At 44.6% G+C, this 15239-nt stretch overlaps 1 protein-coding gene across 4 annotated transcripts in view; it reads right to left on the bottom strand.

Moving 5' to 3' along the window:
- Window positions 1-15239, bottom strand: part of LOC145342851 (tight junction protein 2-like) — a 122860-nt gene that overhangs the window by 19232 nt on the left and 88389 nt on the right. For all 4 annotated transcript variants that reach the window (XM_080188365.1, XM_080188364.1, XM_080188363.1 and 1 more), the window contains exons 10-16: window positions 12824-12908; window positions 6261-6411; window positions 4023-4131; window positions 2152-2374; window positions 1448-1632; window positions 722-817; window positions 534-613 (exon numbers count right to left, since the gene is read on the bottom strand). In XM_080188365.1, the coding sequence (XP_080044491.1) occupies window positions 534-613; window positions 722-817; window positions 1448-1632; window positions 2152-2374; window positions 4023-4131; window positions 6261-6411; window positions 12824-12908 (929 nt within the window). The remainder of the gene's footprint in view (window positions 1-533; window positions 614-721; window positions 818-1447; window positions 1633-2151; window positions 2375-4022; window positions 4132-6260; window positions 6412-12823; window positions 12909-15239) is intronic.

Genomic DNA, 15239 nt, shown 5'->3' with positions numbered 1-15239 from the left:
CTGTTTATGTGTGTTGCAGTCTCAAGCAAGGAGCTTGTGTATCAAGCTAGTGGTAACTCTTCACTGGTTTGTGTATCTCTAAAGATATTGCTGGGGTAAAGAGAAATTGAATCATCTTCTTGTGCTTGCTTTGAAATCTTTCCGACCTTGTCGTCTGGTGTAAGATGGTTCATTCTTGTCTTGATAAACATTTCGTTGTGTTATACCTCACCAGCAGACTCCTGTGAATCTGCTCAGTAACTCCACTGGTTCCAAGAGAAAGTTCAAAACTATCGGGCCAAGTTTCAGTCTGGGATCTGACTTGTTCAAAGACAACAATTGGACTAACAGTTGGGAAAAAAAATGTTTATAAATGAATAGATTCTGTGCGATATACTGTTAACTTTGCAACCTCTGCCACCCTTCCAAGCCTCCTTGTCATTTTGCTCCGATTCTATCCTCTTGGGCACCACTGATTTTCATCACAGCCATGTCTATTTTTAACCAACTGAAAGGTGCTATGTAAATGCAAGATGTTGCTCAATTGTCCTTACCTCTTCAATGATCTGCCTGACGGTGTTGAGTCGAACGACACCAGTTGACTTTTCTGTGCCTGCATCTCTGGGCTCAGTTTCTGAAATAATCGAGTTCACAATTGGATTGGTTTTGACTTCTCTTAGCAGACACAGTCAGAGCACGCCCAGACTGCTGTCAAATACATCAACATGACTAGTTTACTTACTGGCACTTTTGTAGCTATCGGGTAATTCAGTCGCCAGTTTCTCTGTCGCTACATCAGCGATGGGGCCAAAGAGTACCACCGGCCTCATAAAGCCAGCTAAAAGAACAAACGTTCAAATGGATATTAAGTGCATTGCTAAGGCATCCAGAACTACAAAAAACAAGTGTTCTTTGGTAAAGAAATACCATAAGATATTAGCAGCAGAATTAGGCTATTCAGACCAATCATAGCTGATATTTTTCCTCATCCCCATAACCCCTGATCCCCTTATTGAGCAAGAACTTATCTCTGTCTTAAAGACACTCAATGACTTATAGTGACCAAATATATGTGTGCATGTACACTAGTCCCTTAAAGAAAGCAGGATAAGTGGATAAAAGTGATCACTTGCCTTTATTAGCCGAGGCATGGAGTTTAAAGGGTAGGGAGGTTAGGCTGGAACTGTATAAAACGTAGGCCTCAGCTAGGATATTGTGTACAGTTCTGGAATCCACATTATAGAAGGGATTGGTAACCTTGGAAAAAGGCTGCAGAGGAGATTTACCAGGATGTTTTGGTTACGAAGAGAGATTGGATAGACCGGGGTTGTTTTCCTTGGAGCTGAGGAGACTGAGGGTGGGGGTGGGGGTGGACATGATTGGGGTGTATAAAATTATGAGGGGCATAGATAGAACGTCACATTAAAAAAAAGGAGACACGCAAATTACTAAAAGCAACTCCTCTCACCTTCTCGAAGAACGACCCTTTCATACGCAGGAAACTTGGTGCTAACTGGCAAAGCTGTGAGGTCCTCTCGACTCTTCCGAAGATTCTTCTTCATTGCTGCCCTCTGACCCCGTGATCTCCAGAAGTCACCTCGGTCACTTGTGGTCGCTCGCTGGACATTCTGCACATTGGCCATCTGTTCAGCTCTGATGAGATACCAGTTTCACAGTTACTACACTAGTTAAATGACACAGTTACTACACTAGTTAATAAAATCCACAGGGCTGAATTTCCAACCATGACCTTAATGAAATGGCGGAGCAGGGTCAAGGGTTAAATGTACTAGTATTGCCCACCTCCCTTTCATAGGATCCTTATAGTGGTGAAAGGGGCTATTGGACACATCAAGTCTGCACTCTCTCCCCAACTCATTTTATCCCCATAACCCTCACACTTACAATGGCTGAAGCACCTTAATCTACACATCATGGGACACTAAGGGGCAATTTAGTATGGCCAATCAACCTAACCTGCCCACCTTTGGATTGTAGGAGAAAACTTGAGCACCTGGAGGAAACCCATGCAGATACAGGGAGAACGTGCACATTCCACACAGACAGTCACCCAAGGCTGGAATAGAACCCGGGTCCCTGGCGCTGTGAAGCAGCTGTGCTATCCTTGTCAGAAAAAAAATGCTGATATCTCATTACACTTCAGTGATTTACCTGCTTTTGTTTGGAATGATTCCTTTTTCTAGTTGTTTGATGTTGTCAGAACCAATCCTTACTGCTAGCCAGTTCCCCAGCTTGCCGTTGTACAGAGTGTCTAAAACCTTGAAGACATCACCTCGGGTGAAATTCAAGCTTTGTGGACTTTCCTTCTCGTACTCAAAGTGCGTCCGAATGAAGAACGAGTCACCACGGCCAGAGTTGATAATATCTTTGTATACTGGGGGTGAGAGAAAAATAACAGATTACGTCTACAGCTGTATAATTGGGTTTTACCATCTCCAGTTGCTATCTTTATTTACAGCAATGATACAATAAAAAGGTGATAGTCCAGTAAAATAATAATTTATAGGTGTTGTAAACAGCTATACAATCTTCTCCGACACAGCCTGACTTTATCTTAGAACTTCCTCTGCCCACATTGAGGGCCTCTGAAGGATTTTTAGAAATAAGGACATTCTAACTGGAGCATCCATATAAATACTGAGACTACAAGAGCAGGTCAGAGGCTGGGAATTGTGGTAACTCTTCTCCCGGCTCTCCCAAAGCCAGCCCATCACTAAGGCACAAGTCAGGAGTGTGATGGAGTCAACTTTCAAGCCTGGAGTTCCACTTCAATAGCATTGTTTTTTGTGTGTTTGGATTCAAATACAATAAAAAGGTCAAATTAAAACACGACGTGCATAGTTAAAATATACAAGGATAACTTGACCATATTGGAAGACAATGCAACTGGATTTTAAAATTTAAAAATACATAAATATTTCCAATAGATTGGCACAAACTGCACATTCCAGATTTGGGTGGTCTTTCTATCGTTACTATGTGGACTTTCCAGCATCAACATCTAGCATTTTGTTTTATGAGCATTTGGAATTCCAAAGACCTCGCAACAGCAAGAAAATTGCATTTTCACCAAGAACAATCTAGGCTAATAAAAGGAACAGTACAGAAGGGGTTGGTGAAGTGGTGATCCTAGAATGCTACAGTGCAGGAAGAGGCCATTTGGCCCATCAAGTCTGCCTGGACCATAATCTCACCCAGGCCCTATCCCCATAGCACCACATATTTACTCTGGCTAGTCTCCCTGACACTAGGGTTATGTGAGCATGGTCAATCTTCTTAACCTGCACATCTCAAATGTCACAGCACCAGGGACTTGGGTTCAATTCCGGCTTTGGGTCACTGTCTGTGGAATTTGCATGTTCTGCCCATGTCAGTGAGGGTTTCCTCCAGTTTTCTCCCACAGTCCAAAAGATGTGCAGCTTAGGTGGATTGGCCATGCTAAATGCGTGGGGTTACAGGGGAAGGGTGAGGCAAGAGGGCCTGGTGAGATACGCTGACAGAGAGTTGGTGCAAATGTGATAAGCTGAATGGCCTCTTCTGCACTGTAGCAGTTCTATGATTCTATGAAGTAATCCAACGGCCCAGGCTAATGTTCCTGGGACATGGGTTCAAATCACACCACAGCAGCTAGTGGAATTTAAATTCAGTTAATAAATCTGGAATATAAAGGAAGTCTCAGTGATGGTGACCATGAAACTATCCATGTCAAAATCCATCTGGTTCACTCCTGTCCTTGAGGGAAGGAAATCTGCCATCCTTACCTGGTCTGACCTACATGTGACCCCAGACCCACAGCAATGTGGTTGATGCTTAACTGCCTGAATAAGCCACTCTGTTCAAGGACAATTTGGGATGGGCAACGATAGTTGGCCTTACTGGAGACATCCACATCCCATGAAGAAATAAAGATGATGAAACATTCCGGCGCTAACAAACACTGACCGATTCTTCCATCCAAATAAGTTTTGTTCTCAGTCCCACCTTCTTTTGGTTAACAGGGCAGCTTTCACCAAGTTACTTACCATCATATTTGCTCTGAGCAAGAATGGTCACGTCATCACCTTTTGGGATCTCTAGAAGGTAAAGGACAGCTTCTTCCCGCACAATACTACGGAAATCCATGGAGTTGATCTAGCCGATATAGAGAGGGAGGGGAAGGGTAAAGTTAATATCCGGTTGCAATTTACAGAACCGCTTGCTATAAAAAAAAAATCAGAGAAATTGACCCTGGAATTCTCGGACTTCCCGGTGGCGATTCTCTCCGTGGCGGGAGTCAGTGTGCCATTGGCAGGATCGTCTGCTGCTGTCTGTGAGATTTTCCATTGAATCCAGCCCAGGCTGCTGGAAAACACTTGTCCCTTCTCGCAGCACAATCCTCATCGTGACAACTCAATCCCTACAGCACAGGAGGAAGCCATTCAGCCCACAATCCCACCCGGATCCCATTCTTGTAATCCCATATATTTAGCCCATAAATCGCCCCTGACACTAGAATCAATTTAGCAGAGCCAATCAACCTAACCCACGCATCTTGGGAGGAAACCCACACAGACACAGGAAGTACGTGCAGACTCTGCACACACAGTGACCTGAGGCCGGAATCGAACCCGGGTCCCTGGAGCCGTGAGGCAGTAGTGCTAACCACTGTGTCACCGTGCTGCCCACTGATTAAGACTTCCATCCACTCTCCCTCCCCCCAGATCATTTTATAAGTACCTTAAACCTGTGCTCCCCTGCCATTTCTATCTACTCCATCAGAACCCTCAACGTTAAATTTTAGTTACTTGAACTAGCAACTTGCTTCCCTTTCCCACTCCACACTGGGGCCACGTCACTCCCTGCTGGGCAGGCAGGATTTAAACCATTGTTACAGGGTTTTCTCAGTGTGGTGGTGTGCCGTGTTATTGTTGTAAGCCCAAGGTTTTAGCAACTGTCACAGACCATTCAATCCATTATGTAAAGTGTGCAGATTAAGAATCTTGTCCTGTATTTCTTGCTAAGTAAAAAGGGAGTCTGACACTATCGAGAGGAGCTCAGGTCGACGTGGACACTAAAGAATATCCGGGGACTCTACTTCTGACACCCTTTTTACCAAGTCTAATTGAATATTATAGCAAGAGGAAAACCCAGCCTGCAGGTGCAGCAGGTGGTCAGGAAGGCGAATGGGATGCTGGCCTTCATAGCGAGGGGGATTGAATATAAAAGTAGGGAGGTCTTGCTGCAGCTGTATAGGGCATTGGTGAGGCCGCAGCTGGAGTACTGTGTGCAGTTTTGGGCGCCGCACCTGCGCAAGGATATTTTGGCCCTGGAGGGAGTGCAGAGGAGGTTTACTAGGCTGATACCGGAGTTGAGGGGGTTGAGCTATGAGGAGAGGCTGAATAAACTAGGCTTGTACTCGTTAGAGTTTAGAAGAATGAGGGGAGATCTCATTGAGACGTATAAGATGATGAATGGGATGGATAGGATAGAGGTGGAAAGACTCTTCCCGCTCAAAAAAGATAGTAGGACTAGGGGGCACAGCCTCAAGATAAAGGGGGGGCGGTTCAGAACGGAGTTGAGGAGGAACTTCTTCACTCAAAGGGTGGTGAATCTCTGGAATTCTCTGCCCGTTGAAGTGGTGGAGGCTGCCTCGCTAAATATTTTTAAGAAGCGGGTTGATGGGTTTTTGATAAGAGAGGGGATTAAGGGTTATGGGGAGAGGGCGGGAAAGTGGAACTGAGCCACGACAGATCAGCCATGATCTTATTGAATGGCGGGGCAGGCTCGAAGGGCCAGATGGCCTACTCCTGCTCCTATTTCTTATGTTCTTATGTTCTTATGAATTGACAATAAAATTAGAGACAGAAATCACATTGATGTAGAAGTTACCTGGGGTGTTTGAAAGACACCCATTGGACAAACAGGACCCAGGTGGATTGAGCAGAAATAGACATGCTTGAACCTAGTGGACGTTCTACTCTCGAGCCAAAATCACTCATTCATCATCATGACTTTATATGCTCCCAAATGCCACATTATTTAATATTTAAATTTAAAACACATTCATCGTCAACTTTAGCTCATTTCAAAGTTAAAATTTCTCAGTTTTTCCTCCAATCTAATTGATTTTTACCCCTCCCCCAGTTGCTTGCGATTGTGAAAAGTTTTCGCAGTGGCGTGGGATAGGTTAGATGGGCCGGGCAGCCTTTTCCTCTCCATCATTTTTCCCGTACTCCTACATGGTTATAAAACTTGTGCTGGTTTACAGGTTGGTCCTTTACCTTAAGGAGCTGATCGCCTTCCATGAGTCCTTCATTCTCAGCTGGACTTCCATCTTGCACTCCTGCTACGAAGATCCCAACATCGTTGCCACCAGCAAGTCGGAGGCCAACACTCTCACCTTTCCTGAACTGGACCAGTTTTGTACCAGGGCTGCAGGGGGTGATAAAAGAACATGCTCGTCACAAAATGACCAGTGAACTAGAGAGTTTGGCTTTCCAAAACAGGTTGGAAAACAATTTATTGCAATCGTAGAATGCTTACGGCCTAGAGGAAGGCCATTTGGCCGTGCGCGTGTGTGCGTCCATGTCTCTGTGCCAGCTTCCTGGCCATTTGGCCCAACGAGTGTGTGCAACATATCTGCTGCTATCTCTCCACACGCCCAAACGACACTGCATATTCTTTTCAGACAATAATCCAGTTTCCAAATGCCTCAATTGAACCAGTCTACAACACAGAGTTCTAGAACCTCTCTGCATAAAAAAATGTTTGTTCTCATGTTGTCACATTTGGCCAACGTGGGTAAATTAATTTTATTCCATCATATTAAGAGTTTGCGCATGCGAGTGAGAAAGTGAAGATGACTAAAGGAATTGTGAGCGGAGCGTGAGAATGAGAGCTAGTCCAGGACGAAGGGGTTATAAGGGTGCTGTCAAGAAGGCTTCTTCACACAGAGGGGAAATCTGGAACACCCTCCCTGCCCCCCCCAAAAAAATGCTTTAGGGACTGGGGAGATTCAGGTGAACACTTGGGGGAAAAAAGATAGATTTTAAGGATTATAAGAGATCAGCCATAATCCAACATTTTGCTAGATTTCAAATCTCATAGGTTATGACAAATGTCTCTTAAAAGTTACGTCAAATGTTGCTAAACTCTCCCCAGTATACTCCAGTCTTGTCGAATGCACTGGAAGACAGGTCCAGATTTGGCAGTAGTATAACCATTAGCATTCACTGCCATTCCTCCCCTAAACTGGGGCTTTCTGGAGCCTGCACAGGATGCAATTAAAACACAGAAACCTGGACATCACCAATTCAATGCTTCTTGGAAGGGGGCCCTTGTAGAGTCAATCCCAGACTGCAAATCAACTTGAAAGCTCTAGACTCGAGCTTGTTATTAATCTCACTATAAAAACCCTCAAAATAAAAGTTGCACGTAGATGAAGGATGTCTAAGTGGGTTTTTTTAAAAACAAAGTTCAGAATTCTTGCTAAACCACTCGGTGACCTTGAAAAACCAAATTCGCTTGTGAAATATTAAAGTTTCTCCATTATAAAACACGTCACTTTTAATTTTGTGGTTTATTATTTCAATTTCTACAATCCCAGGTGGAGATCCCAATCGTTTACAGTAAGTTCTCGAGTCAAAGCCCAGGAGAGCTCCCTTCACATTAAGAGTGAGGCAGAGCTCTGTGACAGCTGAACCAGCAAAATTTGCCACACGAATAAATCTCCACGCAATTCAACATGCCTACAAAAAAACACCAACACTTCTTGTGTTTGTCCAGATTCAAAATGTTAAAGAAAAGAAAGTGAATATATTTTTACTCCATATACTCAAACCTTAAAAAAAAGGCCTAGATTTCATACTGGAAAAACTCCAGAATCTTTTTCTGTTCCATGTGTTTTCTGACTCGCTCGATATAGTCTTCCATGTTGACAATACTGTCAAACATGTTTTCGCAGTTAGTGCTGGAGAGGTCCCAAGGTTGAGAGGGGTGGGAGAAGATAGCAGATGTATTCGGGGCAGCACAGTGCCAGGCACCTGGGTTCAATTTCAGCCCTGGATCACTGTCTGTGTGGAGTTTGCACGTTCTCCCCGTGTCTATGTGGGTTTCCTCCGGGTGTTCCGGTTTCCTCCCATAGTCCGAAGCTGTGTGAATTAGGTGGTTTGGCCATGCTAAATTGTCCCTTAATGTCAAAAGATGTCCTGGTTAGATGGATTAGCTGTGGGGAACATGTGAGGTTACAGCCTGAGTAAGAGAGTGCAGAGTCAGCAGGCCGAATGGCACTGTGAGGATTCTATGATGTCTCATTGACTGGAGGAAACAGGCAGGTGGGCATTCGACAAAAGGATTATTGGCCTCCTTGGTTGATTGCATCATTGGCCAGTTCCATTAAGCATTGCATGGCAGCACCCACCTCAAGTGCAAGTTTTCATGGTGGTCTCTGCTGGACCCACAGTCTCTCGTGGGTATGTGAAAAAGCATCTGGTTGGCATGTATCGCCCTGCTCCTCATTTTCTTCATCAATCACAGCCATAAACGGTTTGAACTCAGCATGCTTGAAGCAGTTTGCAATTGTGACTTCCTTCACCATCTTCCCTGCCTCTTGTGATACTTTAAACAGCTGTCACTGTGCATCGGAGGTAGGAGGCAGAGAATGTTTGTACGAGGGAAGCCAATCAAGCGGGCTGCTTTGCCCCAAATGGGGTCAAGCTTTGAGTGTCGTTGGACCTCAACATTGTAATTCGAAGAGGTCCTTGCCTCCCAACTCATCCAAGGAAGCAAAGAGCATTCCACCAGAGTCTTGACTTGTGCTTTCTAGATCATGGATGGGCTTTGGGAAGTCAGGTGGTGAGTTACTCTCCACAGGGTCCCAAGTCTGTATCCTGCTCTGATATTCATATGGTATTTATATGGCTGGCCCAGTTCAGTTTCTGGTCAATGGTACCCCCCCCTCAATGCCAAGGGGCAATGGTTAGATTCTCTTATGGGAATGGTTTACAGCCTGGCACATGTGGCATGAATGTTACTTGCCACTTGTCAGCCCAAGCCTGGTCATTTTCCAGGTCTTGCTGCATTGGGACATGGATTGCTTCAGTATCTGAGGAGTTGTGAATGATGCTGAACATTGTGCAAAGAACTCAGGGCCAAATAAATAAATGAATATAAAGGCAGTGGCATAGTGGTATTGTCACTGGATTAGTATTCCAGAGACCCAGGGTAATGTACTGGGGGTCCAGGTTCAAATCCTACCAAGGCAAAGGGTGAAATTTGAAATTAATAAAAATCTAGAATCAAACAAATTACCATGACACCAGTTGACTCTGAACAAACCTTTAGGGAAGGAAATCTGTCACTCTTACTTGGTCTGGCCTACATGCAACTCCAGATCCACAGCAATACTGCTGACTCTTAAATATCCCTTTAACAGCAATTAGGGATGGGCAATAAATGCCCATATCCCACGAAAGAAAAAAAAATCTTCAGAATTAAAGAATTGTTAAGGCGCAGGAGGTCATCATTTGGTCCATCGTGTCCAGACCAGCTCTCAGGATGAGCAGCTCTCCTCCAGGATTAGTCTAAACTTGAAAATAAAAGACTGATCTCCAAAATTCTGGAGAGAGGAGCACCCAGAAAAATAAATCAGAGGGGCGTTGATCAAAAAACACACAACTGGGTCGAGTTAGTGAAAAATCAAATTGAACATGGGGGGGTACAAAAGGTTACTGACTGAATGTTGAGAATCATCCAATCAGCTAAGAAAGACTCTAGTCCTGTGAGGGTGGGGCTCTTCCCCGATGGACAGGTGAGGTGACCAATGGGGCGGTTTGAGACAGGAAGTCATGTGACAAAACCTCCAGGCATGTCCAAAGTTGGCAAGTCTCTCAGCAACACAAAAAACAAACACAGGTTGGCCACAATTGACGTACCCAAGATATAAACCAACATGATAGCAAGACCTTGACTATATATATATTTCACAAGTTATGTTGCAGTCCGACTAAAAACAGGAAATGTCTCAGCACCAGGCAACTTGTATCTGCAGAAGCTGGAAGGATGCATTTCCCTGAAGGCATATTCAATGTAAACATCATTAAAATGGGTCTTAGCTCTTGTATTCCACAACACAAAATTCTAAAATGTTTGTCCATATTTAGAATAAGTGAAAACTATCCTCACCCTGTTGCACAAAGATTTAAATTCTATTATTTTGACCGATGCCTTTTAAAAAATCACACCACTTCTTAATAAAGGCTTCCATAGAATCCCTACAGTGCAGAAGGTGGCCATTCAGCCCTGTACTACTCTCTGGAAGAGCATCTTACCTCGGCCTATCCTGCAACCCCACACATTTAGCACAGCTAATCCACACCACCAGCACGTCTTTGGACTGTGGGAGAAAACCCCCGCAGACACGGGGAGAATGTACAAACGCCACACAAGACGGTCCCCCAAGGTGGGAATTGAATCCGGGTCCCTGGCGCCGTGAGGCAGCAGTGCTAACCACTGTGCCAACACTGAATCTAGTCCTCAAGTCGATTGTAACTTCATATCTTTCTGGGAGAAACAACACGGAGTTTGATCCTACACATGGATTATTTAACCCTAGGAGATTAAAAAAAGATGGTTAAAAGAGAGAGAGAACCACACTTATAAAGAAAACAATTTTATGGTTATGGGGAGAGGGAGGGACAGTTGAACTGATTGGATGTTTTCCAAAAGGACCAACACAGTCACAAAAGGGCTGAATAGCTTCCTCCTGTGTTGTTTCAATGATTAGTTCTGACTACCTGTTTTGAGAGTGTCCAACACAGAAACTGACTGATGACAGTCACAATGCAGGTCTCTGCAGCAGAACATGAGAAACGCTACCATGATCAGCTTACTAAACAGGAAAAGGATACATGCTGGAAAATGCTTGGCGAGCAGCAGACAATATCTATTCTGCTGCTGCAACAAACAGATGCCTAATGTCGAAGTGGAGGCCCAGTGTGTAATCAGCAATGGCCAGAGACAAACCCTAATCGGAAACAGGCAGCACGAGCAGATAACCAGGCAACAATGAGTTCATTGTATCCTCTCGCTCACAGGATGGAACGGAAGGGGGTTTGGGAATGATTGGTGGAAGCAATAAGGATGAGGCGGACTCCAGAGTTACACAATTCATAGTTAAAGAGGCCAGGGTAACATTCTTACCCAGACAGCTACTTAATCCTCCTTCTTCAAAAAAAAACAATGTGACTAGGGCAAGTCAACATTGTATAGGGCGGCACTGGTTAGCACTGCTGCTTCACAGCACCAGGGACCCGGTTTCTATTCTGGCCTTGGATCACTGTCTGTGTGGAGTTTGCACATTCTCCCCGTGTCTGCGTGGGTTTCTTGCCACATTCTGAAAGATGTGCTGGTCACGTGCATTGACCCAAACAGGCACCAGACTGTGGCGACCAGGGAATTTCACAGTAACTTCATTGCATTGTTAATGTAAGCCTTACTCGTGACTAAAAAAATAAATAAACCTTAACATTACCAATGAACTCCATGTAGACATGATGAAATAATAGACAGGCAAGCCAGGAGAAGGCTCCAGTAAATCTCTAAGCTTGGAAAGATATGGCACAGAACCTACAGCATTGAAACAGACCCTTCAATCCGATTGGTCCCTGGGGTCACACGAGACACTCCCACCCTCTCAGAATATCCTTGTGTCCTCGTCTCCCGAGTGTTTGTTTAGCTTCCATTTAATTACATTTCCGTTATTCACCTCAACCATCCTTGTGGTAACAAATTCCACTCAGTCCCAAGTTTCCCACGAGTTCCTGACTGGATTTATTGGTCCTAGTTTTGAACTCCCTCCTCCCACACCCCTGTCCCTCGCAAAATAGAGACAAGTGATTGGCTTCGCCAACTCATACACCCTAGACGTAGATGATCATCTAAATATCTTACCCACAACATGGTGCCCTTCCAACGTAGTGAGATGTCACAGAATCCCTACAGTGCAGAAGGAGGCCATTCGGCCCATTGAATCTGCACTGACCACAATCCCACCCGGCCCTATCCCCATGTATTTACTCAGCTCGGAAGTAATTTAGCATGGCCAATCCACCTAAACTGCACATTTTTGGTCTGTGGGAGGAAACCAGAGCACCCAAGAAACCTACACAGACATGGGGAGAACGTGCAAACTCCACACAGACAGTGACCCAAGCCAGGAATCGAGCCCAGGATCCTGGCACTATGAGGAACTAACCTAGTATCATTTACTAATTGTGCAAGAGAGTCCCAAACTTCTACCTGCATGCGGACATGTTTTCTAATGTCACTCCTGACAACTCAAACTTTAGGCCAAGGTCAGAGTTTTCCAGACTCACTCGCCACAGGAATATCAGTGGACTGGACAGAAAATTCAGTGAAAAGGTCCATTGACCTCAGGAAGGAGTTTCCAGCCTTGGGGGTGAGCACAGCTGGAGAATCCTGCCCCTAGTACTAAATTAACTGCATAGAAGAGAGTTTCTCCTTATGGGCAGTGTGGTGGCACAGTGGGTTAGCACTACACCCTCAGTACCAGGGACCTGGGTTTGATTCCCGGCTTGGGTGACTGTGTGGAGTATGCACATTCTCTCCATGTCTGCGTGGGTTTCATCCAGGTGCTCTAGTTTCCTCCCATAATCCAAAAGATGTGCACTGGCCATGCTAAGGTCTCCCTCAGTGTACCCGAACAAGCACTGGAGTGTGGCAACTAAAAGATTTTCACAGTAACTTCACTGCAGTGTTAATGTAAGCCTACTTGTGACCAATAAACTTATTTACTCGACCAGCCCCTCTCAATAGCTTGACTTACCCATAGATTTCTTCATCTTCGGGACTAGGGCGGAGAAATTTCTTAGGAGGCCTCGCTACTGGTTCCTCTACTACTTTGGAGATTGCTAAAAAAATTGGAAAAAGAGAACCATTATATTTTTAAAAATGCTTTAATACAAGGCTATCAAAACTTCTCTTCAAATAGTTCTCGGATGGAGATAGTCATTGACTTTAGGAAGCATAGTGGTGGATAAGCTCCTGTCTACATCAATGGGAATGAAGTAGAAAGCTTCAAATTTGTAGGTGTCCAGATCAACCACCTGCCCTGGCCCCCCCATGCCAACACTAGTTAATAAAGCCCACCAACATCTCTACTTTCTCAGAAGTAGAAGGAAATTTGGCATGTCAGCTACGACTCTCAGCCACTTTTACAGATGCACCATCGAAAGCATTCTTTCTGATTGTCACACAGCTTGGCACAGCTCCTGCTCTGCCCAAGGCCACAAAAACTACAAAAGGGTCATGAATGAAGCTCAGTCCGTCACGCAAACCAGCCTCCCATCCATTGACTCTGTCTACACGTCCCGCTGCCTCAGAAAAGCAACCAGCACAATTAACCGGACATACTCTCTTCCAGCTTCTTCCATCAGGAAAAACATACAAAAATCTGAGATCACGTGCCAACTGACTCAAAAACAGCTTCTTCCCTGCTGCCATGAGATCTTTGGATGGGCCTACCTCGTCCCAGATTGATCTTTCTCTGCACACTAGCTATGACTGTAACAAAACATTCTGCATGCTCCTTCACTATGAATGGTATGCTTTGTCTGTATAGCATGCAAGAAACAATACTTTACGTTAATAAATGTGACAACATATCAAATCAAAATAAAAAAGTGGAAAGGAACAAGGCAAGGTGAAGATTAGGAGTTGACGGAATATCGAGAATGGGAAAGATTCATTGGAAGTGCAGCAGCCTATTGAGACACAGCAAGATCCCACAAACAGCAACTGAAATTAAACTAGCACATTTATTTATATATTTTAGCTCTGTAAATTTGTTCCCTGATCAATGGGGAAAGCTCCCCATCTCCTGTGCCAGTAGAACCCGTGGGACCTTTTACATCTACCCCAGGGGAAGACAAGGCTTCAAATTTAACATCTCACCCAAAAGAACGAACCTCTGACACAGTGTGGTGCTCCCTCAGTACTACACTGGGGAGATGACAGCCTGGATGGTGTGCTCAGGTCTCCGGAGCGGGACTTAAACCCACAGCCTCTGGCTGCATTTGTTTGCAGCCAATCAAACAAAGGAGCCTGCCACTGGGACAGAAGTGAATTGGTTTCACTAGCCAGAGTGTTAATGAATGCAAAAACATACACAGCAAGCACTTGTATTACTAAAGTGAACTTGACAATGTAATTACTAGACTCACATCACTACATGCTTCTGGTTAACATCCCAAGGGCTTCTTTCTTTTAAAATTTGTAGGTGGCAGAGGATGCAAAGTTTGTTGCTTCTTTAACTATTGATCTAACTTCTTTCTGAAAGTTAAATGAATCTGCTTCCACAATCCGTTCTGGCACATTATAGATAATAACTACACAGATTAAAGTGGAACTGAGCCACAACAGATCAGCCATGATCTTATTGAATGGCGGGGCAGGCTCGAAGGGCTAGATGGCCTACTCCTGCTCCTATTTCTTATGTTCTTATGTTAATCTTCTCCCTCGGGTCTTTTTTTGCCAATTACCTTCAATCTGTGTCCACTAGTTACTGATCATCCTGGAACTAGGAAACATTTCTTAATTAAAACCCTTTCTAATTTCACATCTCTATTAAATTCCTCTTTAATCTGATCTGCTCCACTCCAAGAATAACAACCCCAGTCTCTCCCTCTCTTCTGAAACAGCCCTGATGTTACGTTCAAGCAGAATTTGCAAAAAAAAAGGTATCAACGTTCACAGACCAGGTAATTCACATCCACTCTGCCTGAAGGCAGTTCCTGGGCTCAGTTCACTGAGTAATATTCAAGTGCCAGGCAATGACCATCTCCAACAAGAGAGAATCTAACCATCATCCCTTGATGCTCAATTGTATTAACATAGCTGACACCTCCACTAACATCCTAGGGGTTACCACTGAACAGAAACTGAACTGGATTAGCCATATAAACACTGGTTACAAGAACAGGTCAAAAAGGTAGGAGGCCAGTAACTCACCTCCTGACTTCCCAAATCCTGTCCACCATCTACAAGGCACAAGTTAGGAGTGTGATGGAACACTCCCCACTTGCCTGGATGGGTGCAGCTCCAACAACACTCAAGAAGCTCAACACCATCCAGGACAAAGCAGCCCATTTGATTGCTACGCCTTCCGCAAACATTCACTTCCTCCCCCACTGACAGGTAGTGACAAGTGTATGTACCATCTACAAGACGCACTGCAGGAACTC

This window comes from Carcharhinus amblyrhynchos, chromosome 5 (genome assembly GCF_965287045.1).
Source record: "Carcharhinus amblyrhynchos chromosome 5, sCarAmb.v2.hapA, whole genome shotgun sequence".
Taxonomy (NCBI): Eukaryota; Metazoa; Chordata; class Chondrichthyes; order Carcharhiniformes; family Carcharhinidae; genus Carcharhinus; species Carcharhinus amblyrhynchos.
The sequence above is the reverse complement of the archived record's forward strand: the minus strand, read 5'-3'. Positions and strand labels throughout refer to the sequence as shown.